Here is a 26605-nt window from a genome sequence, read left to right on the forward strand (position 1 = left end):
TCGTTGATTTTGTTAAATCTTCACGTAGACACCTGCTGAAATTTGTGATGACATAGAAATTTACGGTGATAAAGTCACGAAGCAAAATTAACCAAATAAGGAATGCGAAGAGGATATGTTGAGTATTTTATTATTCACAATGTGAGTCATGATACATACATTCGTGATTATGCATTGGTATATAAAATTGTATTTCCATTATACAAAATTTTACAAACATATGTAAATAAAATCCCATTACAAACAAACCATACAAGCATGCAAGTTGAACAGTGTTTCAGCTGATGAACCTGCCTTGGAGTTCACTGACATTCAGATGCCTAAAAGCATTGGTCCCCAATCTTTCTCGACCTGCGCAACACTTTCAAGCTTAACACATTCTGTGTGGGTCACCGTGCACCAGTAAAATGTTTTTCGAAATTTAAACTGCTCTCAAAGCACTTAAATATTAATGAAAACAATGAATTCGATTTATTTTTTATATAACAGCGAAGTTGTACAATGGGAAATCTACATTTGGTTTTGTGAAAAAAAAAATCTACAACAGTTCCGCAGACCACTTCCCACAAGCCTTGTGAATCGCAGGTTACAAAACACTGAAATAAATGGTGCTAAATGGCTTCTGTACTACGACTGCATTAACAAAAAAAATGACGAACAGATAGAATATGCCTTGTCCAAAAATTTATTTAAACAGCGACACATATCTCTGAAAACCAGTCAACATATTAAAATGTCATGTTACTGCATCGTCATAGTAAAGATGCGAGTTGTTTTGTGTGAGCTGCCACACAGGTGGAGGTAAGAGAGTAGGAGAGGCAAGAGTTGGACAAAGAGGGAGGTTGGAGCTCATGTAGCCAGGCAGCACAGCTGGAATTCTTCAGTCAGGCAGCTCCTTTGGAATTCCTCGTCCTTACCCAAGCCTTGCCTCCCCAAAAGGAAGCATTACGGTGCCTTCCATTTGTCTCAACTCGTTATGATTATGCCAAGTACAGTATATGCAACTTTCTGCATGCATTGTTTGACAAGACCTTAACCCATAATTGTCGAATGTGAGAAAAAAGCAATACAAGTCCAAATCCATGACTTAAAAAAAATAAGGCATGTATGGTTTTCACATGCCTGAGTGATTAACGACAGAGGCACGTTTATCACGTAAGAAATAGCTGTTAAAAGGAACGCTCAAATGAATTTTGCATTAAAATGTCACAAGTAGACATTCATTATCTTTAATTACCCTGGACTCCAGGTTAAAACAGGTAATCAATGCACTTCCGATTAACATGGTTGGCCAAGTACGGTGCGAAAGAAGTTAAATATACATTTCCACAAGTACTGCATTCAGGTCTATTTTCCCCACCCATAAAAGCACAAATATGTAAAACGGAATTAGGGGTAATACGTTGGGCTTAAAAACCTTGCCAAAGTTTTCTGTGCAATGTCTACCTTGTGTGCACGCACTTAACGAGTTAATAAAAAAAGGCTCATTAACCTGAACATAAATATCTCAACAGGAGAGGAAATTATAAACTTGGCTATTTACTTTTACATTCAGTCATGTTATATACCAATATTTGTCAAACTCAGTGTAGTCTACAGCAGCAGTTATATGGAGTATTAATATAAAATACATATATTAAAAAAGCACTGGATAGCACCCGTGCTGTGATAAACCTCAAAGAATTGAGACATGAAAGCACTCGAGAATTGACGATAATGGGACTACCCCTTTTGATAAGAGAACAGATACACATATATAACTTTAGCTGCTTTATATGTGCATTTAGTCAATGACTGTATATGAGACACTTTGATCAAATATGGGGTGGAGCAGTGGCACAACATTGACCCATGAACCACGCGACTAGATTTTGATAACTCGCCACAGCGAGCACACGAGTGGCGTATGGTATCTGAATCAGTCTTGGACCCTCCATCCCCAACTCTCACCGACTAGTGTGGTCAAATATATGGTCAGACATCGTCAATGACTTAGACGTGTGGGGAGGCCTTCACCCAGAAGAGGACCGACCATGGACCATCTATATATAAGTGAAATTTGTGAATGTGTGTTCGAAATGTTTAGCATACTTTCCAACATGCAACAAACTTGAAATTTGGCATGTGGGTAGCTTCCAGACTGTACACAATGCAAAAGTATAAAAAAATAGACTTTTGTATTGGGGGGGGGGGGGGGGGTAGTGCAATAATGGATATATTTTGCACGGAAAGTGAGCGGTGACGTCACATCTGTGATGTCACCCGCATGCAGCAGCGTCACGCAGTGTGCCTGCTGACGTCATGCATTCCCCCCCCACCCTCCACGTAGGCCGTGTATTAATCCAAGACAATCCAATTCTCGGGCGAAGCCGGGTAGTAAAGCTAGTGAATAATAAAATGTTATACAATACACAATGTAGAATAGAATAGACTTGCACCTTATTTTTCATTAAGTAACTTTTCTTAAAATGCAGTCACCCCTTTAATTTATAAAGATAGTATTTTGATATTTAGGGGAAAATTACGAGGTTCTAAAAATAGTCCAATAATCGGTCAATGTCACATCTTTAGTAAGCGTATTCTCAACACTCACCGCCAGTTCCATACAACATCACCCGAGTGTGTTCCTGAATATGTACATTTAACTGCATTTACATGTATTGTATGCAAACAAATGTGCAAATGTAATAGGCAAAAAAATACCACATTCAAATATCAATATCGTGTAATGGAGGACATCGAAGTCGCCATACATTTTCTATTTGAATACATGAGACTTTTTACTCATTATGTCACCCAGAATGCACCTCATCACGTCTCAGAGCTAAGCAAGCTTGAGCCTGGATAGTTTTTGGATGAGCGACCACCGTGCATAACAGGTATTATATGCCGGGGCGCTGCATGGTAGGCAGTGCAGGAACCTCCATTGTTGCACATTACTTTATATGCTTCCACATCTATTTTCCATGCCTTCAACCCACTGACCAGGATGGTGAAATATGGTCAAATAAGCTTCATGACCAGCACAGGTTTGGGGAGGCCATCATCCAGGAGTGGATTGACAAAGGGCTGTACATATTGCTTTTTTTACAGGAGGCCCTTCAATGAAGAGACCACTTCTACATGCGATCCATACAGTCTGAGCTCAGCCATACTAATACTGTGCTCCGAATGACATCGCAATGCAGTGGTTGTGGTCATACCGCCTCATGTTCAAAGTAGAACGTGTTTAGTATTTGAAAGACTTTTTAGGAAGGTCCTGCATTGGGATGTTCAGAAAATTCATTTTAAAGTAGTGTTTTGCTACATATGGGAGGAAAACTAGAGTGCATGGTGATACCTCACAAAGCATACCAGGATCTGCACAGGTGGGCTCATTAATCCACTTTCTGTGCTACCATCTAGCCACCTCGTAACCTTGTCGGTTTTTGAGTTTAAAATAAATATGTGAACCACATACTCTTGCTCCCAGGATTACAGGCGTGTGCCTAAGCCACCTAAGCCAACCCTTTTAAATTTAGCAAAAAAATTTCAGTACTGACAGATATTACAAATCAGCTTATGAGAAGAATATAACTTTTTTCCAATTAAACAAGTAACTTTCTTTCCTAATCAAAAAGAACAGTTATGTACGTGAAAAATACACTAACAAGGACAAAGTTCAGTCAAAGTTTCCAAGCTCAAAGGTCATACTTAGCTCTAGCACCCAATAGAACATGACCCAAGCAACAGAATTGTCTCGTGTAGAAAACGGCAATAAACCGTAGCTGATGGAGGCATTGTTACGGAAAAAAGTCGACACGCCACACTACAGTACCAGAGGGGAACAATTGCAAGGCGAGTGCTCAGGTTCGCTCGCACTCCGCCAAGGCCAACAATGCCGCCTGCAGCACAGCTGGTGACCGGTAGGCCACAAATCCATCCATATTGGCCCACATCTCAGCCCCTTTACCGTTCGGGAAGGGCTGGTGGTAGACAAGCTGCGGGGGTTCCTTCCCTTCTTCGCCTCTCTCAGCGACGCCCTGCCGGAACGACGCCATGCAACGCCGCAGGTTGGCCACGCCGCCCCCCAGGGATCGCAGGACCGCGTGGGGGGCGCAGCTGTCCCAGGCATACGTGGTCTTGGGCTTGGTGCACACGTAAGCCGAGACGAAGCCCTCGGCCACGCACAGCGCCTTGTAGCCGGCACCGGCCACCAGCCGGACACGTTCGCTATCGCCACCGCACAGCTTCCCCATCGCTAACCTGACGTGCTTGCCCTCGCTGCCGCTCATCACCACGGAGAGGTCCACCGAGTGGGGAGGGCCTTGGATGGAGCTCACGCGTACCCCGTCGTAACACAGGCCCCAGAAGCCTTTGCCTGACCACCTTGCAGCGACACCACAATAACAAGAGAACAGCAGTTTAATATTTGATATTAGTCAATGGTGTAAAAGGTGACGGGTGCAGTGCTGCAAGTATTTGCTCAAAGCACTGTTGGTTGGCAGGGCCTCCACTAGAGGGAGTTCTCGAGAGTCTCTACAGCAGTGCTTCCCAAGCTTTGTCACTCTCCAGCACACCTAAGCTTGCTTGATCTTCAGGGCACACAGAACCAAACAACAAATCACTGGGCCCGGGTGAGAACCGAGAGGGTTTGGGGGTGGTGTTTGTCATAATAACATTTAAATATGAACTACAGGAAATGATCGCAGAACCGATTAAAAAAGTTGCAACGTTGGGCTCAAGATAAATTAGAGCAAAAAAAAGTCACGTACAACTAAGTTGGCTAAACATTTGTTGATATGGGTTGGGAAAGACAACTGGAAAACATATCAGAGTACCTATAATCTAGGTTTTTTTGGATTAGAACGCGTAATTATAAATGTGTCGTTAAACCCGCCACCACCCGACAGCCAATTAGTAAGGTTAGTCACGTAAACACACCGGTGTGTAGGAGAGTAAATCCACAACATTTACAATTCGAGTACGACGTTTCACCAGTAATTGCAACCAGCCTCATCAAGCGACAGCCAGAATTGTGGAGAGATCCTCCTGTTTCGGTCTTAAATAAAGAGATAAATGTGATGTCATCACTTGTGAGCAAATCAAGTGCAAAGATAAGAGGGGGAAGTGAGTTAATGTATTCATATAAATTATAATGGATATCTATTATTGATTGGCTTATTCACAGTTATTCAACATACATAATGTATATTATATATGTACATTCTGCTGTTTTTTATTATCAGATCGGAATCAATTTGATGTATTAAAAAGGCAGACAAGAACAGACCGGAGTATTTTTGAAAACTGAACTTGATAAAACACACACCATGGAGACGGAGCTATCAAATCGGCTCTTGCTCAAGAAATAGATGGACTGGTAATGGCTTGGTGAGACCTTTATCCAGCAGTGGTTTGATCATTGCTGTTAAAGTGTGGTGCATTGCACTTACTATATTCAAATAAAATGTGTACATTTTTACACATTTATAATCTATTACTGCCAACTCTGTAGACTGCAATTATTTCAATGCACAAATACTTTGTGAATGAAGCATCAGTCATGATTGACACTGCTGTAGTTTCCCATAATTTAAGATCAGGAAAAATGTTGCTGCCTCATGCAAGTAAGGCATGCAGTACATGAACAGCATTATTTATAGAGACCACCTCTGACCAGTTTCAAGTGCACACAATGAATGAAGGTGTATATATATACACTCCTTGACAAACCATTTAGAACCTGCAATGTGCCCTGAATTTTAGAGTACTGTGTGTTAAGAGTCAATGTCCCTCTTTACATCATTCTATGTTTTATAAATTAATTTAAAAAAATCATCAGATTCCCACAAGCCAAGCAGGCTTGTGCCTCGTATTGTCAAAACATGTGGTTTTGGCTTGGGCTGTAAGGTAGCCAGGACATGGCAGTAGAGCAATAGATTGCTGAATATATCTGTGGAGAGTGTTACCTCCTCGTTTGCTTGGTGAATACTCCAATTTTCTCCCACATTCCAAAAAGTCATGAGAATTGGTCAAACATTTCAGTGCAGAATCCTCATTTTTTAGTAAAGAGCATGATTATTATTCTTACAATAATTCTGCGATTATGAGACGTATACATACCTACCATCTTATAATCCGGTAGTTGTATGTGACCATATTTGTATAGATTTTTTGACACCATGTACGATTTTGGCATGTGTCTTAACTCTGGATCATGTGGTAATCCAGAGACTACAGTAATATGATTCCCAAGAGCAAAACAATTCAGTGGCAAATGTCACCTGTAACTCATGGAATGGCATGTGTGTGCACTGGTTATTATCACCACAATAAAATAAACACATGATACATCATCTTTCACTGAAACACATCGACCTGTAAAACCCCCCACATTTCCTAACACATCCTCCCTTCTCACAATACATCCCAATCACAGCACGAGTGAGAGGTTTCGAAGAACCAATTGGCGAGGCCTACGTGCGCCGAGAGAGAGTGTGCCCTCACCTGCCGGTGTGCGGGTCCCTCATGACGAAGGGCTGGTTGACAACGCCCATAATGGGCAGGCCGTCGTGCCTCCCGTACGCCCCAACGAGAACGGTGACGCACTGCAGACCGTGCTCGAACACCCCGCCTCTGCCCTTGTCATCTGACGCACCCTCGATGTACTGGTTCGTCGAGTCTGGTCAAGCACGCGTGCACACGTCCCCAGGAGAAAACATGTTCGTGAAAATATTTGCAGCTATGAATTGTAGCTATAGATTATGGGTGTGAAAGACCCAAAACAGAAAATCCCTGGGTTTGATCTTCCACGGAGCTCATGATACACCCGAAACCGCACACGCACAAACCATGGCAGATGCAGATATCTGATGCACAAATGGAAATTTTTAAAACTCTTGAGTGTAACGGTGGTCATCCAGAATAGACCATATAACAAATAATGACGCAATGCCCGATCCACAAATACCAAGGAGACATTACAACAATACATTCTGCTGCTCCTGACGCGGTTATCTGGCTTTACCACCTGAATGTGAAATTGTAGTTGCTGCTCTGCATGGGTGTGGAACATTTTCATTCCTGAATCGGACTTTCAAATAGCTTTGGGGGGCCACACATCAATTGACAGTAAACGTTGATCATCCGAGGTCGGTATGCATCGACTGCGTGCTCAGACATACTTAAAAGATAACCGGTGACGAAGTGGCATGAAGTTTAAACACAATGTTGCTCGGTCGAAAAGACAGTAAGACGCTTGCAGTGGCAAATAAACATCAATTACGGGTTGTTTCAAAGCGGTAGGCTTCATGTGGCATTGGGCTACATAAATTGAAGTCGTGACCTGGATTTGGCTCATAGGTTCCACACCCCTGCTATAGATAAATCAAAGTATTGTTTAGGGTCTGCGTGCTGCTTACAACTACACAAGTGTGCAGACAATGGTCATGTTACCGCAATATTACCAAGTTTGTGTTTGGTTTACCTGTGCTTGTTTGTTACGCTTGTAACAGGTAGTATAATGGTAGATAAAAGTAAAATGTGATATAGAATATGGTGTAAGATTATCCTTTGTCATGAGAATGACAAACACTGACCTAATGGACGAGACGTTGCATGGTTAAACATGAATGCTATGAATTCGGTGTAAAATGTACGTCCCCCGCAATAATGTTTTAATATCAGAGCAACATTCTATCATGTTACCTGTCAGTTATAATCATATCCTGTAAAAGTTATATGATGGGGATAACACTACATTGGGGACACCCTGTAAATATTGTACTTAACGTTCCCACAAAAATAATTTGCCAGAGAAGCTAAGTGGTATCAAGTTAGCAAGTCTGACTTTCTAATGAAGCTTTAAAAGTATAATTTTAAAGTATCTGCATATAAAGTATTGTATTCTGATTGCCACATTTGACCGAAATTATGCCTGTTACTGCATTGAACAAATGTTTTCTTTACTTGTAAACACCATTTATCTATTTACCCAGGAAAGACTTAGTGTCAGGACTCTGGAGGGCTCCACATTAAGGGATGTTTAGCCAATATCATTCGCGTACAGATGTATTTTGAACTTCTTTTTCGCATCGTACGTAGCCAAGAGAACGGGCATACCCAGGAAACTGTGCATATGGGACAGAACACTCAAACCTTAACAGAGAGATTCAATCCATTACTATCCTGCCTTATCCTGGCTACCTGACATGCACAAAAAGACAGATCCCCCGTATAGCCTGTAACAGACTGTATGGGCAAGTGCTGTTAGCGGGCACCTATGAAGGCCGGCACAGCACACAAGGGGGTGGGTGGCCAACGCTACGCCTGACCGCCTTTGTCTCCCTAATGGCAATGTTTACACATCGTACCAGGTACTCATTTGAGGCTGAGTCGACCTGAGGGAGGCCCAGGACCGGTTCAAGTAATCGTCACTGGGTGTTGGCCATGAGCGGGAATCGAACCCGGGTCGCCAGGTTCGTAGCGCAGCGCGCTCCCGCTCCCCACTTCACAGGCACATGAACATCACGACACAAGCTATTCTCTGGTGGTCTCCCATCCAAGTACTAACCAGGCTTAACTCCGCTTTGCTTCTGAGATCCGATGAGGTTGGGTATATTCAGAGTTATTTGGCTTCGGGGCTCGCAGGGCAGCACAAACATGGGTGCGTATTAATGGGCACAGCATAACTTGTGTGGAAAAAATGGGTCAGCTAAGGGTTGGGGATACAGTGCTGTTTGTAAAGACAGCTGCACTCTGAACTGCCACTGCAGAAATTGTAGGCGTACACGCGTGCTTCAATGGAAACCGACGTCTCATTTCCCATGACGTCCCTAGGCACACAGTTGGCAAAACAGCAGGCTCTCTAGGCTATACAGGCACAGTGAATAATGCGTTTTCTTACGACATGTCAAAACAGAGCAAGAAAAAAGCAAGTGACTAAAACTGTGTTTTTATTTTTTTTAAATATATATTTGGTTCTTATACTTAAATTGTAAATATTTTGCATTTAGCACACTTGAGAGATATATCATTTACCAGGCATGCCCAAAATTACACGGTGGATTATGGTTTTTATTGGAAATTGTGAAGTCTAAACTGATCCATGTTTAACATTGTGAAGACATTCTATTGAAATACAATTATCTATCTACAAAGCACAGCAGTGGACGAATTAAATAGTTATTTCATTAAAGTGATTAAACAATCCCCTTAGCCTGTTAATTTACTTTATATCACATGCAGAGGAAGCGAAAATAAATCATTCTGGGGTGGAAGGCACAGGTTGAGAGCAGAGGTTTGCATCCGGGTAGTTGCAGTCACCGAGATTTTCTGGGACCGACCACATCGCTACTTGATATTCATGCAGGTATCCAGCTGCAGGACAGGTGATTGCATAACGCAGAAGGAGATTTCGTACCTCACGATCCATCACTCAAACCTGCGTAGTCTACTGCCGATTCATCAATAGCAGTGCCTCCAGGATAAATGAAGATTCTAATTCATATGCTGACTGCATTACGGCCCACTGAGTTCTATGGCGCTTTCCTATAGGGCCACATTACCCCCTGATAAGCATTCTTCTTGCATTGTTGGCCTAGAGATGCGTTTTTCCATTAGGGGAGGAATAAGGGAATAGCCAAAATAGGGCATTGGCAGTCCTTAATTTCAGAAGAGGCAGTGCCTAGGTTAAAACAAATGTTGGGGGAGGGGTCAAGTGCCCGAGTTTAAGTGGAGGCTCCACCGATGAGAGTGGTTTTCTATCATATAGGACATGGGCATTTATCAGGTTTTAGGACTATTAGAACATCGACCCAGACCAGATATTTCACTTGTCAGTCCCACATTACGTTGCATCAATTTAGCGGTTTTAATTTCTTCACGTGGCCAATAATAGTAAATTATATAACTAGCTTAAACAAGTGGGTTATGAAATAATCCACTCTTATTTACCATATAAATACATTGTTAGGACTGACGTTAGGTGGTCATATTCACATCACATCTTGGCGAACGAAGAGAAATACATGTTCTCGGGCCAAATTTGCTTCTTTGTTATGAGTAGAAACGTCAACACATTTTTTTTTACCAAAAACTGTATGCAAAGCAACATATTTCCCAATACCTCAATTGGACCACAGGAGTTTCGCAGTTTTGAGGTGTTCGTAAGTAAGTCGACTTAAATGGTATGTTGATGAATACTGGTTTTTATTAACTTTATGCTTCAGTAAACAATAAAACTTCCTCATGATAAGAATACTGTAGGCCGAGGCTGTGGACTGTATACACAGGCAAGTGCTGTGCACTTTGCCCGGTGCAATTATAAACCACACAACAACTCTTAGTGAATTGAAGTTTGAGGAAAACATTGTGCAGCCCAGGTAGTTAAGGCAATTAAATGGGGTAAAAAAACAGAACCAAATGCTCTGCGGTACTCATAAATAATATAGAGGACAGGTTAATTGGAATTCATAAATTCTAAATGTTACATTAAAAGATGTCAAAGCACAAGTAATTTGCAATGGGAAATCTTTTCAGTCAAATGTATGTAAAAGTGGGCACTCCACCATTCACATTTAACTGCTAAACTAAAGCCAAATTTTACGATTGTATTTCTGCTAACAGCTAAATGTGTTTTTATTTTGGCAATCAAAAAATAACAAGCCTACCACTTAAGCTACCTTTTTGTATTCTTGGTTCTTTCGGTAAAGTCACGTATAAGGGAAACAATAAAATAAAAAAAACAATAAAATTCTCATGACGTTTCGAATGCAACACAAGCAATCATCATCAGGTGTGAAAAACACGGCAAGAATTTTTTTCCACACCTGATGATGATTGCTTGTGTTGCAGTCGAAACGTCGTGAGAATTTTATTGTTTTATATTTGTATTATTTTATTATTTCCCTTCTACGTGACTTTACCAAAAGAACCAAGAATATGAATCCCTGCAGTCACGAAAGCTTTAAATCTAAAAAATGTATACCTTTTTGTGTTTAGTTTGTTGTCCTTCCCCCGCACCTCCTATTAGCATGGTTGGCTATGTACGGTGAAAAAGACTTTCAACATACATACATATAAATAGGATTAAAGACTTAAGATGGTACAAGGAGTCTGTATAGCGACAGTACTTGTACATTTGGCAAATATTGATTCTCGTTAGAAACGTGGCTTGAAGAGAAATAAAGTCCCCTCATCATTACACGAAGAAATTATCTTTTTCAGCTTTTGCTGGAGCATCATGCGGACAAAATGAGAGGGGTTATGTTTTCACAATTTGCTACCAAGATAAATGTTGACGAAACGCATGATACATAGGTCTTGATAGTCCCTCTGAGGGTTAAGTCCCAACACATTACAAGAACAATAATAATACCGACTATAATCACCCAGGAATGTCTGTCCTTAACGCTCGTGACGTCACTCCACATCGACCAGCCACCCTCATTAATATCCATGAACAGGTGACGTCCTCCAAATGGACACCCCGCCCATTATTATTACCTACTATGAGCCAAGAATGTCTGTGTGCAATGCTCGTGACGTCACTCCACGTCGAGCAGCCCTCCTCATTAATAATCATGAGCAGGTGACGTCACTCCACATAGAGCACCCTCCTCCTTATTAATAATCATGAGCAGGTGAAGTCACTCCACATCGAACAGTCCCCCTCATTAATAATCATTATAAGGTGACGTCCTCCCATTCATAATAATTAACGGCTGACGTCACTTAATTAGCGGCTGATGTTAGTCCACATGCGGGGCCAAGGCGCCTCCTCCCCCCTCCTCGGCGTCAACTTACAACCCTCACTACAAAGGCAGAAGCCTCACGTCACGCGATCTCCATAACGCTGTTGAGACATCAAAGTAAAAAGGACGTCATGATGAACAAGGGATTATAACCTTAAAATGAAATAGGTCTGTGTCACCGCGCCCTTAGAAAATGCACACAAATTAATGCAATTAATATCACGTCGCAGTCTGCTTTTCGCTTGCAAGTTTCAGATTTACTGCAATACAGCCGTCCTTGGACGGGCAAAAGGCTAGTGTGCCTATTATTGATCTTAGAAACCCCAAATGAGTCTCAGCACCCTATTTCTGGAGGGCCTTATATTGAGATGTCAGCCAATTCCAATTATGATTGTCTGACATGGAGTGAAGTATCTGGAGAAACAAACCACCTATATGAGGAGGTAATCCAACAAACTGAACACAGATAGATTCAAATCAATCCACTGCTGTACTAACATCTCCTGGCCACCTCACGGTAGAAGCTTACAGCACCTGATATTCCCAGGCAGCCTGCAGTCCAGACTCTGACCGGGCTCAACCTGAGATCTGCCGAGACCGAGTACATCCGAGGCAATTTGATCGTAAGCTCATCCTCTCCCATGGGCTACACCTACCGATGGGGTCGACCCACACCCCGAGGTCCTCGGGCTCCAGCTTCACGGCGATGTCCTTCAACCGGGGATCGGGCGCCAGCCCGGAGTCAGAGTGCACGGCGTCGGCGAGGAGGCGAGCGGCCTGGTGGTTCCCATCCAGTACGAGGGTGAGCAACTCCGCCGTGTCGGCGGGGGTAGCGCACACCTCGATGTATACCGTCTCACCTGCGTGCACGTGCGGGTACGTTCAGGTGAAAGGCATTAATGCAGCACAGCTGGTGGGCAGGCATGTTAACGATGCATCGATATAAACCTATCCTTCAGATGGCTGGGTGCCTCAAATGTGCTGAGATGACACTGCTGATATCCTGGGTTAAAATCCAAGCAGCCTCCTGTAATTAAAATTGCTTCTCAAGTGTAATGAGTTGATGGTCTCAGCTTGGTCACCAATGATTGCACAAAACAGCCATAACAACAAACTTGGTCCTGTACTTAAATTGACTAAATTCAAGCTCTGAGAAATTAGAAAATATCGGTTTGACTGTCATGCGATGAACATTATTCTCAGTGGCAACAGAGGTCGAAAAATTATATTCTGGAAAAACAAAACTGCTTGGAAAAAATTTAAAAAACCTGTGCAATCAGAAACATAATTGTTTTTCATCGAATCGTGACCCAGAAGCAAAATTAAATGAATCGCTGTAGAGGAGAAGAGTTGCATGCCCACTGTGAAGATAAATCCTGTTAGTTGGCATTCATAATCGTGGTATGCGCACAACGGGGTGGGATGGAATGTTGTAGCAAGCACGATAACTTTTACATTATTAGGAACCCAAACAAAACTGCTTACACACAACAAGTGCTAAACAAAGCAATTACTTTCAACATTTGCAATGAGCACAGGAAGCACTACGAAGCAAAACTTACCCAAGCTATTAGTGAACTTGTTGCTCTCTTCTCCATAAATGTGCCCTGCCAGACCTGGGAACTAAACACAATGGACACAGTGGGCTTGAGGGAATTTCTTTCATATTACAGCAGTTCCAAACAAGGAGATTGATAGCTATGGCTCTGAAACACACAAACTACTAATACTGGTAGGAACCTCCTGGTTACACCAGCCCACAGGGGATTATTGTGTCCGTCGTGCAGGGAGGGGCTGGGTGGGGAGGGGAGGGTGGGGAGGGGCTGGGTGGGGAGGGTGGGGCTGGGTGGGGAGGGGCTGGGTGGGGAGGGTGGGGAGGGGCTGGGTGGAGAGGGTGGGGCTGGATGGGGGGTGGGAGGGGTGGGGCTGGGTGGGGAGGGGCTGGTCACCCCGTTGTGCCCTTATAAAACTCGACGTTCAACCTACTCACGCCGGCTTGTGCCTGCCCTCACAGTCGGGCATATTTGCGGAATACACCACGCCGCCGTTGACCCTGGCCATTGACCGAGTAACCCAACGTTCCTACCAGCTCCCTCCGCAGGAATGTGTTTATGTGTCCAATATCACTGGAAAGTGAGCCAGACCGGATTATTAATCAAACAAGGGAGCTCTGCCTGGATTCTCACAACAGTGTTACATGGGCTGACATGACACCGAACCCTCTCTGTTACCAGTCCATGCAGCTCACATCTAAGAAGCGTGCTGCTGGCCTTAACGCAGGCCACCCTCGAAATAGAGTGGTGATGTTACAAGTGGTGATGTCACAAGAAATGGATGTGCAGTCAATGATCAACTAACAGGCCGTATTTTGGTTTTGAAAAAGACAGCAGAAATGTTTGACAGATTTTAAGTTGCTTTCACTAAACCCAGGGGTCGGTAAGGATGATAACAAGAGCAGCTGTTTTTTTTGTTATCCGGTAAAAAACTCAACATTTCAAAAGCCGCAATGCATGTGAATACAAGATGGTCCTTCATAAATAACATCAGGAAGCAGTCCTTAAAGAGCCGCATGTGGCTCTAGAGCAGCAGGTTGCCGACCCGTGGCCTAACCCAAGTGAGCATATTCTAAACCCTGTTAAAATAGACTGTACATCTATTTTAGCCTATTTCAGGCTGTGGAGGGTTAGGACGGGAAGTCGTAAAGGAGACGGAAGAAGAAGAGCCACCAAACCCACAGAGACGTGCGACTCATGAAGCATTGGGACAAGATCCGAACCATGCAGGGCCATACCTGGGCCGATCAGTCTAGTTGCCTCTTGCCATGAGAACACGGTATACGTGCTCCAATGGTGATTTACGAGTAATCTTACAAAAGGTTTGGCCCATCCACAATCACATGAAATATACAAAAAGGTGGCTTCTTTCCCCTTGTTGCCCTGGTCATATTGCCTTCTCATTTTTTGTGTTTTTGTAAGAATGCTGTAGATGCCTTGGTATTCAAGTCCCTAATAAACGCAAATCCTTATACACGTGAAATGACACACCTCCTGCAGACCCTGTAAGTCCGGAAAGGCATTGCATAACACCGCAGTTTTCCCAATTACACAAAAAATACCTCAATTAGATGTATATATTTGTAAGTTGTATATTAAGGTCTTTGTAGATCAGTGTCCAAAACTAAGTTAAAACCAATGAAGATGACAAAGAAGATTCCAATCCTGATGATGACCGCTCTCACCTTCTTGCCCACATAATGCTTAATGACCTCCTGGATGAGCACGTCGGCCAAGGTCTTGAAGTCGCTCAGAAACTTCTTGTTCTTGTCGTCGCCCGTCTTCTCCTCCACCAGGAGGCTGAAGAGTGCCTCCTCGGCACGGCAGACACGCGCAATGTTCGCCGCTTTCTCCGCCACCTCCAACAGCGAGGCCAGAATTTCCGCCATGGCCTCAAGAAAGTCTCAAGTTCAGCGGCAGTGAGGAGGGCGGCTTGACTGCACACAAAGAGATCAGCAGAGTGCAATCCACGCTCACGCAAACAAAACATCTGGGTGCCCAAGTTATGAGTCATCATCAGCAATGATCAATCCATTACTGGATGAAGGCCTCCCCAAGCTGTCACCATCTTTCACAATCCTGCGATATAGCAATCCACCTAGCAATTGCACGCAAACCGATTTCATTGCTTTATCTTCACTTTTTTGTACTGGCACTCGTTATTTTCAATCACTGGCCGTTACCTCCTTTAGCCACATATTTTTCTTAACAGTCAATACTATTCTTTGGTTCTTTCGGTAAAGTCACGTATAAATACTATGTCTTCAACCTGCGTGTGTTCCCTAACTCATGTATTCTTCTCCTCCGTCTGTCTCTTCATGTATTTCCAAGCGTGGATCACTCCATGTTTCTCTGTGCCGTTTCAGTATTTGTAATGAAACATAAAATCCGCATTTCGGATCCATACATCATAGGTAATATGTACTTGCTATGACGTGATATGTTGCTTGTGCCTGCAAATACAATAAATGTGTTGTCCACACTGTTGTGCATGAAATAAGGTATGCAGTTTCACCAACCTGGAGCATTAAATATTGCCATTTAACAACAGGTAGAAGATAGAACAATTCTAACTTAGGATTGATAATTATCTGTACAATACATACCCTCTGAGCTATCTCAGAGGGGGGGGGGGGGCATGATTCACATCTTGATGAAAAATCCAAAACACATCGCCTTGCCAACTTACCATTGTTAGTGAATGACACAATGGCACGGAATGTATTCCGTCCATAAATTGGACGTAATGGAACATGCCTACACGTGAAGAGGCCCGAGTTTTGGAGGAAATTGCGGGCTGTGCAAAGCACGCAAAGGTCATGATTTTCCAATCTCTGCTATAATCTCTTTGTAACCTCGGTTTCGTACCTATACACCGCTGCTTATGAGTACCTGCTCCAACACCGAGTAAGTTTATTCCAGTTCTACATAGCCTACCAATTGTTCAGAATTATATCCCGAGATACAGAGGAGTGTGCTTGGCATGGGCCCTGGTGCAAGAAATGAAATGTGACCCTCTCTTAAAAGTGAAAAGCTCAAGAAAGCTCACTTAATGGCTGTGGGGTCTCTTTTTTTATCTGAAATGTTTTTTTGTGAGAATGCTTCTAATCACGCATGTCCTGCTGTGCGGTTATATAACCACGATACTTCCTGGGGTGGCTAGGGTCAACAGTAAACTAGAAGCTCCTCTGCATGAAAACAAATGCCTCAACATCCATGGCAGTGCACGTCCCGTATGTGGCTGAAAAGATCTCGTGATCTTTTTTTTCGTAAAGTTCTGCACCGGATGTTTGGTCATCTAATTCTAAAATACAGTAGTTTAGTTTGTTGGAAGAACCCACAGTATTGTACCCGAAAAAAAAGATGAGCACATATACAAATATAAAGACATGTCTCATCCACACATCTGTCTTTCCACATGAAATATAAATGTATATATTTTATACATTGTTATTATGCCCTTTTGGGAGTACATATTTTCAGCAGCAACCCCTGGACCGTATGTTGAACTTCTTTCGCACCGTACGTCGCCAAACATGCTAAGCGGTCCGGGTTCGATGCACAGTATCTCATCAGCACGAAGATGAGTGTATAGTCCTAACCAGTCCGCAATGATGGGTTCGTGAACCCATTTGTTGTCCTGGCCTCCTGGCAGCCTCGTGGCTCTGGAAGCAAAATACATCGACGTGATCCACCAACCCTGGTCTCCAGGACAGGTGCAGATCGTGTACCACTTCATCATCACACACACAGCACACACCGTAACACACACACTGTAACACACACACTGTAACACACACAGTACACACCGTAACACACTGTAACACACACACTGTAACACACACAGCACACACTGTAACACACACAGCATACACTGTAACACACACAGCACACACTGTGTAGCACACACACACAGCACACACCGTAACACACACACTGTAACACACACACACTGTAACACACACAGCACACACTGTAACACACACACAGCACACACTGTAACACACTGTAGCACACACTGTAACACACACTGTAGCACACACACACACAGCACACACCGTAACACACACACACTGTAACACACACACAGCACACACCGTAACACACACTGTAACACACACACTGTAACACACACACAGCACACACCGTAACACACACACACACTGTAACACACACACTGTAACACTGTCACTGTAACACCCACACTGTAGCACTGCAACACACACACTGTAGCACTGCAACACACACACTGTAACACACACTGTAACACTGTCACTGCAACACACACACTGTAACACACACACTGTAACACTCACTGTAACACACAGCACACGCCCTGCCTCGACTGCTACTCCCCATGCGTCTCCTCGGCGCCGCAACAGATTCCGGTGACACCGACAAACTCGCGTTACAAACAACAACAACAACGGTGAACAACAACAACCTTGGCGTACAGAAGCAGCGAACACAAACACACAAACGCCGCGAAAAAACATCGAAGCGGGGAGTATCGTCCACACCGTCTTTGTTGTCCACTCGATGTTCGACTCCGACACACGAGGAATGATCTGCGATGTGGAAAGGAGAGAGGTCACCACCATCACCACCACCCCAAACCACTTCCACGATGCCCCGCGGTGGTCGACGAGGCACCGGCCGCCGAGTGGTGATGGGGGGCGTGGCCTCGGTCCGCGGTGAGAGTGTGGGGGCGTGGCCTCGGGCCGCGATGAGAGTGGGGGCGTGGCCTCGGGCCGTGATGAGAGTGGGGGGGCGTGGCCTCGGTTCGCGGTGAGAGTGGGGGGGCGTGGCCTCGGTCCGCGGTGAGAATGGAGGGGGCGTGGCCTCAGGCCGCGACGAGAGTGTGGGGGGCGTGGCCTCGGTCCGCGATGAGTGGGGGGCGTGGCCTCGATCAGCGATGAGAGTGTGGGGGGCGTGGCCTCGGTCCGCGGTGAGAGTGAGGGGCGAGCTGGGAGACACCGCCCTCTCGTGGGCTGTCCACTGGCATTGTGTAACAACATCAATATGATATTGTTGGTTCTTTCGGTAAAGTCACGTCGAAGGGAAATAAAAAAATAAAAAATAAAGTATTATTATTTGATTATAATTTTATTTTATTATGTTTTTTTATTTTATTATTTCCCTTCTGTCGGTAAAGTCACGTAGAAGGGAATTGTTATTATTATTATTTTATTATTTCCCTTCTACGTGACTTTACCGAAAGAAGGAAAATAATAAAATAATAAACATAATAAATAAAATTCTCACGACGTTTCGGCCACAACACAAGCAGCCGTCCTCAGGTGAAGACCAGGGCTGTGCTATTTCCCTTCTACGTGACTTTACCGAAAGAACCAAAAAGATGAATCCCTGCAGTCACGAAAGCTTTAAATAAAAAAATAAAATTACAACATTAGACCTCCTTTGCCAGTACCAAAATATAATAATAGGGGGTTTCCCCCTTTTTTCTGGCAACAAATCTGAAACCTTTTTACAAGGAATCATGTGTGCATTAACCACAATATGTGTGGTCAAAATGCAAACAAAAAACACACTCTGATAATATAACACACTCTGGCCAATCAGTTTCAAGGACAATGCATATATTATTAGTGTTTTTTGTTTGCATTTTGACCACAAGTATTGTGGTTAATGCACACATGATTCCTTGTAAAAAGGTTTCAGTTTTGTTGCCAGAAAAAAGGGGAAAAGCCCTATTATTATATTTAAAAAAAAAATTGTTCCTGGGTAGTAAGTGTTATTTTCCGAATGTTAATGCCTCAAAAGTAGAGAAAATGTCTATTATTACCCACAAACTTTGCTTTTGCCCAAAGCCCTAAATCACATCCGCACGAACCATGGCACCAGATACCGATACTTGATGATGATGATGATGTGCCAATGAAAAATCGCCACTCAATTATTGCAGAAATATTCTACGCAGAAGATGGATCCCTGGGGTTTTGCTTCGATCTTCCCAGAAATCATCTTCTTAGGTTTTTTTTCGGTAAAGTCACGTAGAAAGTACTTTCTACGTGACTTTACCGAAAAAACCTAAGAAGATGATTCCTTGCAGTCACGAAAGCTTCAAATCTAGACTTCCCAGAAATGTATGGTCCAAAGCCCTAAATCGCATCCGCACGAACCATGGAACTAGATGCCGATACCTGATGATGATGCACCAATGGGAAATTGCCACGGCATTATTGCAGCAGCATTCTCCGCAGAAGATGGATCCCTGGGGGCTTGCTTCGATTTTCCGAGACGTTTATGGTCCAAAGCCCTAAACCGCACCTGCACGAACCATTGCAACAAATGATGATGCACCAATGAAAAATCGCCACTGCCACCACAATGCCTCTACACGCCAAGTCCTAATTAGTACTGAAGACCAGGCACAGCCCAGCAGAGCTGGCACATACAAACAGCCGTAATACAGTACGTTACAAAGACAATTACCATTGCGACATTTATATTCTACTAGCGGAAGTACCCGGCTTTGCCCGGGTGAAAAATATATTTATTAAAAACCTTACATATATATACACAGATACTAAGGTATTGTCAAAGCCCGGTGGGCTATTTGTACATTTCTCCACCAACAAATATATAAGAGGCTTTCACAAGTCCAAAAAGTTGTAGAAAGTGTGGGATAAATAGTTGATGTCAAAAGGTTTCCGAAAATTGCGGTCTCCCCCCCCCCTCAAAAAATATCTTTACCCCTCGTAGGTATATATACTAACAACACCTTACATACAACAGAGGAAGTGGTATCTATTGACTCTGTAGTAGTATCTACTGACTGTACCGTAGTATCTACTGAGCCAGTAGTAGCTACTGACTGTGTAGTAGTATTTAGTGACTGTAATAACTACTGACCATAGTAGTATTTACTGGGCCTACAGTAGTATCTACCGACTATATACTCGTAACGACTAACTGTATAGTATCTGCTGACTCTATAGTTGTATCCACTGACTATAGTAGTAACTACAAAATCTATAGCAGTATCTACTCACTCTATAATAGTATCTACTGACTCTAGTAGCTACTCACCGTGGTAGTATGTACTGACTGTATAGTAGTATATACTGACTGTAGCAGTATTGACTGACTGTAGCGGTATATACTGACTGTTTTAGTATTTACTATAGCGGTATCTACCAACTCGATAGCAGTATCTACTATCGCTACAGCAGTGTATACCGACTGAGGTCGTACCTGCTATCACTACAGCAGTGCATACTGCTGTGTTGGTACCTGTTATGATGACAGCAGTGCATATTGTGGTGGAACCTGCTATGATTACAGCAGTGCATACTGCTGTGGTGGTATCTGCTATGATGAGAGGAGTACATATTGTGGTGGTGGTACCTGGTATGATAACAGCAGTGCATATTGACTGTACTCATCATTCACCCTCACCATTCACCACTCACAACTCACCCTTACCACTCATCCTCACCACTCACCACTCCCACTCACTATTCACCATTCATCCTCACAACTCACCACTCACCAACCTCCCTCACCAATCTCCCTCACCACTCACCCTCACCACTCACCCTCACCACTCACCCTCAACACTAACCCTCACCACTAACCCTCACCACTCTCACTCACCAATCTCCCTCACCACTCACCCTCACCACTCACCCTCACCACTCACCTTCACCACTCACCCTCACCACTCACCGTCACAACCACCACTCACCCTCACCACTCAACTTCACCCTCACTACTCACCATTCATCCTCACCAATCACCACTGACCAATCACCACTCACCACTCTCCACTAACCCTCACCACTCAACCTCACCACTCACCCTCAAAACTAACCACTCTCTCACCACTCACCCTCACCACTCAGCACTCACCCTCACCACTCACCCTCACCACTCACCCTCACCACTCACCCCTCACCGCTCACCACTCACCCATCACCACTCACAACCGCCACTCACCCTCACCACTCATCCTCACCACTCACCCTCACAACAACCACTCACCCTCACCACTCACCCTGACCACTCACCACTCATCCTCACCAATCACACCCTCACCAATCACCACTCACCCGCACTGCTCACCCTCACCACTCACGCTCACCCTCACCACTCACCCCTCACTAATCACCACTCATAACCGCCACTCACCCTCACCACTCACCACTCATCCTCACCAATCACACCCTCAACAATCACCACTCACCCTCACAACTCACTCTCACCACTCACTCTCACCACTCACCACTCACCCTCACAACAACCACTCACCCTCACCGCTCAGCACTCACCCTCACCACTCACCACTAATCCTCACCAATCACACCCTCACCAATCACCACTCACCCTCACCACTCATGCTCACCACTAACCCTCACCACTCACCCTCACCACTCACTAATCACCTCTCACAACCGTCACTCACCCTCACCACTCACTCTTACCACTCACCCTCATCACTCACCCTCACCACTCACCCTCACAACAACCACTCACCCTCACTACTCATCCTCACCAATCGCACCCTCACCAATCACCACTCACCCTCACTGCTCACCCTCACCGCTCACCACTCAACCTCACCCTCACCACTCACGCTCACCCTCACCACTCACCTCTCACTAATCACCACTCACAACTGCCACTCACCCTCCCCACTCACCCTCACCACTCACCCTCACCAATCACCACTCACCCTCACCACTCACCCTCACCATTCACCCTCACCACTCACCCTCACCATTCACCCTCACCACTTTCCCTCACCACTCACCCTCACCACTCACCAGTCACGCTCACCACTCACCCTCACTACTCACCACTCACCCTCAACACTCACCCTCACCGCTCACCACTCACCCTCAACACTCACCCTCACCGCTCACCCTGACCACTCACCACTCATCCTCACCAATCACATCCTCACCAATCACCACTCACCCTCACTGCTCACCCTCACCGCTCACCCTCACCACTCACCCTCACCACTCACGCTCACCCTCACCACTCACCCCTCACTAATCACCACTCACAACCGCCACTCACCCTCACCACTAACCCTCACCACTCACCCTCACCACTCACTAATCACCTCTCACAACCGTCACTCACCCTCACCACTCACTCTTACCACTCACCCTCACCACGCACCCTCACAACAACCACTCACCCTCACAACAACCACTCACCCTCACTACTCACCCTCACCACTCATCCTCACCAATCACACCCTCACCAATCACCACTCACCCTCACTGCTCACCACTCAACCTCACCACTCACGCTCACCCTCACCCCTCACTAATCACCACTAACAACCGCCACTCACCCTCCCCACTCACCCTCACCACTCACCCTCACCAATCACCACTCACCCTCACCACTCACTACTCACCCTCAGCACTCTCCCTCACCACTCTCCCTCACCACTCTCCCTCATCACTCTCCCTCATCAGTCACGCTCACCACTCACCACTCACGCTCACCACTCACCCTCACTACTCACCCTAACCACTCACCACTCACCCTCAACACTCACCCTCACCGCTCACCACTCACCCTCACCACTCACCCTGACCACTCACCACTCATCCTCACCAATCACACCCTCACCAATCACCACTCACCCTCACTGCTCACCCTCACTGCTCACCCTCACCACTCACTCTAACCACTCACGCTCACCCTCACCACTCACCCCTCACTAATCACCACTCACAACCGCCACTCACCCTCACCACTCACCACTCACCCTCACCACTCACCCTCACTACTCACCACTCATCCTCACCAATCACACCCTCAACAATCACCACTCACCCTCACCACTCACGCTCAACACTCACCACTAACCCTCACCACTCACCCCTCACTAATCACCACTAACAACCGCCACTCACCCTCCCCACTCACCCTCACCCTCACCCCTCTCCCCCTCACCACTCTCCCCCTCACCACTCTCCCCCTCACCACTCTCCCCCTCACCACATGTTAAGGGCGATCCTAAAGGAATCTACAACCTTCGATGATTCCTTTGCGCGATTCAAAGAATCGATTCCTGGCGCATAGGAGGTTTCCATTTTTAATTACAGAGTTTTATTTTCATTGTTATGTTATGTTTTAAAGTTTTCAGGAGTTTTTAATAATATTTTAGCCCCGGTCAACGCCGGATATTTCCCATTCGTAGCAGTTTATATCAACTCTATAACCAACTAATATTAAACGGAAATAAGGCGATTCTAAATGAATCTACAACCTTCGATTCCTTTTCGCGATTCAGAGAATCGATTCTTGGCGCGGTCGGGTTTAGAGTTTTAATTACACAGTTGTATTTTCATTGGGATGTTATGTTTTAAAGTTTTCAGAAGATTTTAAATGTATTTTTCCCCCGGGCAACGCTGGGTATATCGAGTTTATACCACAAAGTCGACGCCTGACAGACTTGCGTGTCGAGGCCTAGTACCGTGCAGAGCCTCCAGCCTCGCCTAGATTGCCCACCCGGCTGAGGCTGGGTACTGGGGCCGTTAACCCCCCCCCCCCCGCGCTACAATAATACTGTCTAATCTCTATAATTTTATTATCTACCGACCCTATAATAGTAATTGCACACATTGGGGTGGGGGGGAGTGAAGAGGACGTGAAACTTTGATGAATTTACCTCAGAGTCGCGTGTTAATGCGTGCGCATATTTTTAACGGGAATTAAAAATGGCGTCCACCCCGCAGCGAAGTTGTTGCTACCCGTTGCCAGGGGCAACCGCCGTGGTTCGCGCCGTCGGCGATATTAAATAAATAAAGCTTTAAATGAATAAAAAAAAAGAAATCGCACTAAATCGATAATCGGGCCGATTTAAAGTTTAGAGACGAAAAATCGGAAATGCCTAAGTTTACCGCGGGGCCGGGGGCGTGCCCACCTGCAAAATTTAATCTCGGCGAACCCCACGGTCCGAGAGCTACATCCCCCGCAAGGGAGCGTACGCAGACGGACGGACAGACAGATAGACAGATAGACAAAAAATGAATTATATAGGTTAGATATACTTGTATGGAAGCACAAATCTGTTCGTTTTGTCATTCATGAAATTATGTAAAACATTCTTGTATAGGATTCTGTTTATCTTATAAGTCAATGTCCAGCTGTAATAATAGAAATAACAGCCAAATAACAATGTGAGCATTTTAAGTTGACTCATAGATTATTATTTTTACCTTCCAAAAAGTAAACAGTGACATTTGATTGCTGGTTTACGGTGCAGTCCAATACTCAATGGCTGCATTAAAACCAGTACATGGTAACCAATTCAAGTAAATACTGTATGAACACATTCCAGTACAGACCAGTATATTCTACCACATTTATCATGCACATACATTTACAATTCTCACCATTGTGTCCACACAATCTGTGACTGTCATTTCCACACAAGCTGAATAATGAAGTATTTGAAAGGGGTAAGCGGTTAGTTTGCTTCGCTATAAATCTGGCTCCTTGAGTTCAATTCCAGACCACGGGTACCATCACTGGATTGTAAACTTTGAACTGATCTTGCATGCTAGGCCAATGCCAGTTACACTATATGTGTGTGTTTTTACGATGCAAGAAAACCAGGGAACCCAGAGGAAACCAATGCAAAACATGGGGAAAAACATCCAAACTCCACACAGAATTGAACCCAGGTGCTTCTTCCTGTGCAGCAAAAGTGTACCCACACTGCCACCACAGAATGTCGTCAAAGAACACGTGAGGTCACACCCGTCGAGCAAGAATGCAGATTTACGAGTTAAGCCTCAGGTGAGAAGTGTAAGTGGATGGAAGATGTCGGCTGTGTCTTCTTGGTTCTTTCGGTAAAGTCACGTAGAAGGGAAGTAATAAAATAATAAAAATAAAACATAATAAAATAATTCTCACGACGTTTCGGTCACAACGCAAGCAGCCGTGTGGCCGAAACGTCATGAGAATGATTTTATTATGTTTTATTTGTATTATTTTATTACTTCCCTTCTACGTGACTTTACCGAAATAACCAAGAAGATGAATCCCTGCAGTCACGAAAGCTTTAAATCGAAATTTTATGTCGGCTGTGGTTTGCTTTCATGAGCTGTACATACACACAGCACAAACGTGGGAATAAAAAATGACCAAACAGGTTTACTGGTTGCTCAGCATTACTATTTGCATGTCCATTACAACGAGTGTACTTTTTGTTTACAATTGTGTGACCCATACTGCCACACAACGTTTATTTATTTATTTAAAATCACTCTCTATAGCGTTTAAATACAAAACGCCCTTGCAATTGCTTTGCCATGTTACGGAGTTATTATTATTAAGACTGTACAAAAACGATGTGACACTATAAGATGGTAATATATACAGTATTGCGGTATATATAAATATGCTGGAGAAGAGAGCCTGGACTTGACCAGAGGTAGGGAGTTGACTGGCGCAGATGAGGGGAAGGGAGGGGATATTTCATATTGCGGGCAGCAGAGGAGAATGAGAGACCTTGCCATTGAGCGGATGTTGGCTGGGTAGCTCTTTATTAATTGTAAAATATTGTTGCTGCTGTTTACATTGTTGTTAATTTGCACAAGCTGAGAGAGAGCGACCCGGGGACAAAGAATCTCACTGCCATGTACCTCATGTATGCATGAGTATGTGATCATATTCTTTGGGTCTTTCGGTAAAGTCACGTAGATAGGTTCAAAGAAAATAACAAAATGACAAAATAACAAAAAACTTTTTTTTTTAACCTATCTACGTGACTTTACCGAAAGACCCAAAGAATATGAATTCCTGCAGCCCCGAAAACTTTAAGTCAAGTATGTGATCAATAAAGCTGACTTAACTTAAAATGGAGCTCTCGAGGATATTTGGCCTACTCTTCCCAGCTGGTCAGATGTCTTGAAAAAAGTTGGGAAAAACGCCCGCTTTACCCCACCGCATGTGATCTGTCGATCGACCAACTTTGACATAACCCATTTATACTGCTGGATGGACAAAGACATGGGGATTTATGAAACTTCCACCATTGAATTTAACTGACGACCTCTGGAGTCCACTATGCTAACCTAATCAGTACATCACGGCAGCTCCACATAGTACTTATAACCATAACCTCATGAATGGACCTGTTTAGGCTGCTGTTTTCAAGTGTCCTATTGATGTGCGGTTCTTGAATGTGACTTTGATAAAGCACGCTGCCTTTGGGGTTTTTAGGTGCAATTTCGTCTCCATTAAATAACCCTGCCTATTGGTTGTCATGTGTTTAATGTGCATAGTTTTCAGGTTGAAATTGTTACTACACATTCAGAC

At 44.3% G+C, this 26605-nt stretch overlaps 1 protein-coding gene across 1 annotated transcript; it reads right to left on the reverse strand.

Annotated features, from left to right (window-relative positions):
• Nucleotides 1-111: 111 nt before the first annotated feature.
• INPP1 (inositol polyphosphate-1-phosphatase) lies at nt 112-17974 on the reverse strand. Its single transcript, XM_078857227.1, has 6 exons — nt 17809-17974; nt 14974-15225; nt 13298-13358; nt 12392-12595; nt 6490-6664; nt 112-4368 (listed from the first exon to the last, which is right to left on the reverse strand). Exons 2-6 carry the CDS (start codon nt 15175-15177, stop codon nt 3846-3848), a joined length of 1167 nt encoding a protein of 388 aa, XP_078713353.1. The 5' UTR covers nt 15178-15225; nt 17809-17974; the 3' UTR covers nt 112-3845.
• Between the last annotated feature and the right edge of the window lie 8631 nt (nt 17975-26605).

Source organism: Lampetra fluviatilis, chromosome 1, assembly GCF_964198595.1.
Source record: "Lampetra fluviatilis chromosome 1, kcLamFluv1.1, whole genome shotgun sequence".
Taxonomy (NCBI): Eukaryota; Metazoa; Chordata; class Hyperoartia; order Petromyzontiformes; family Petromyzontidae; genus Lampetra; species Lampetra fluviatilis.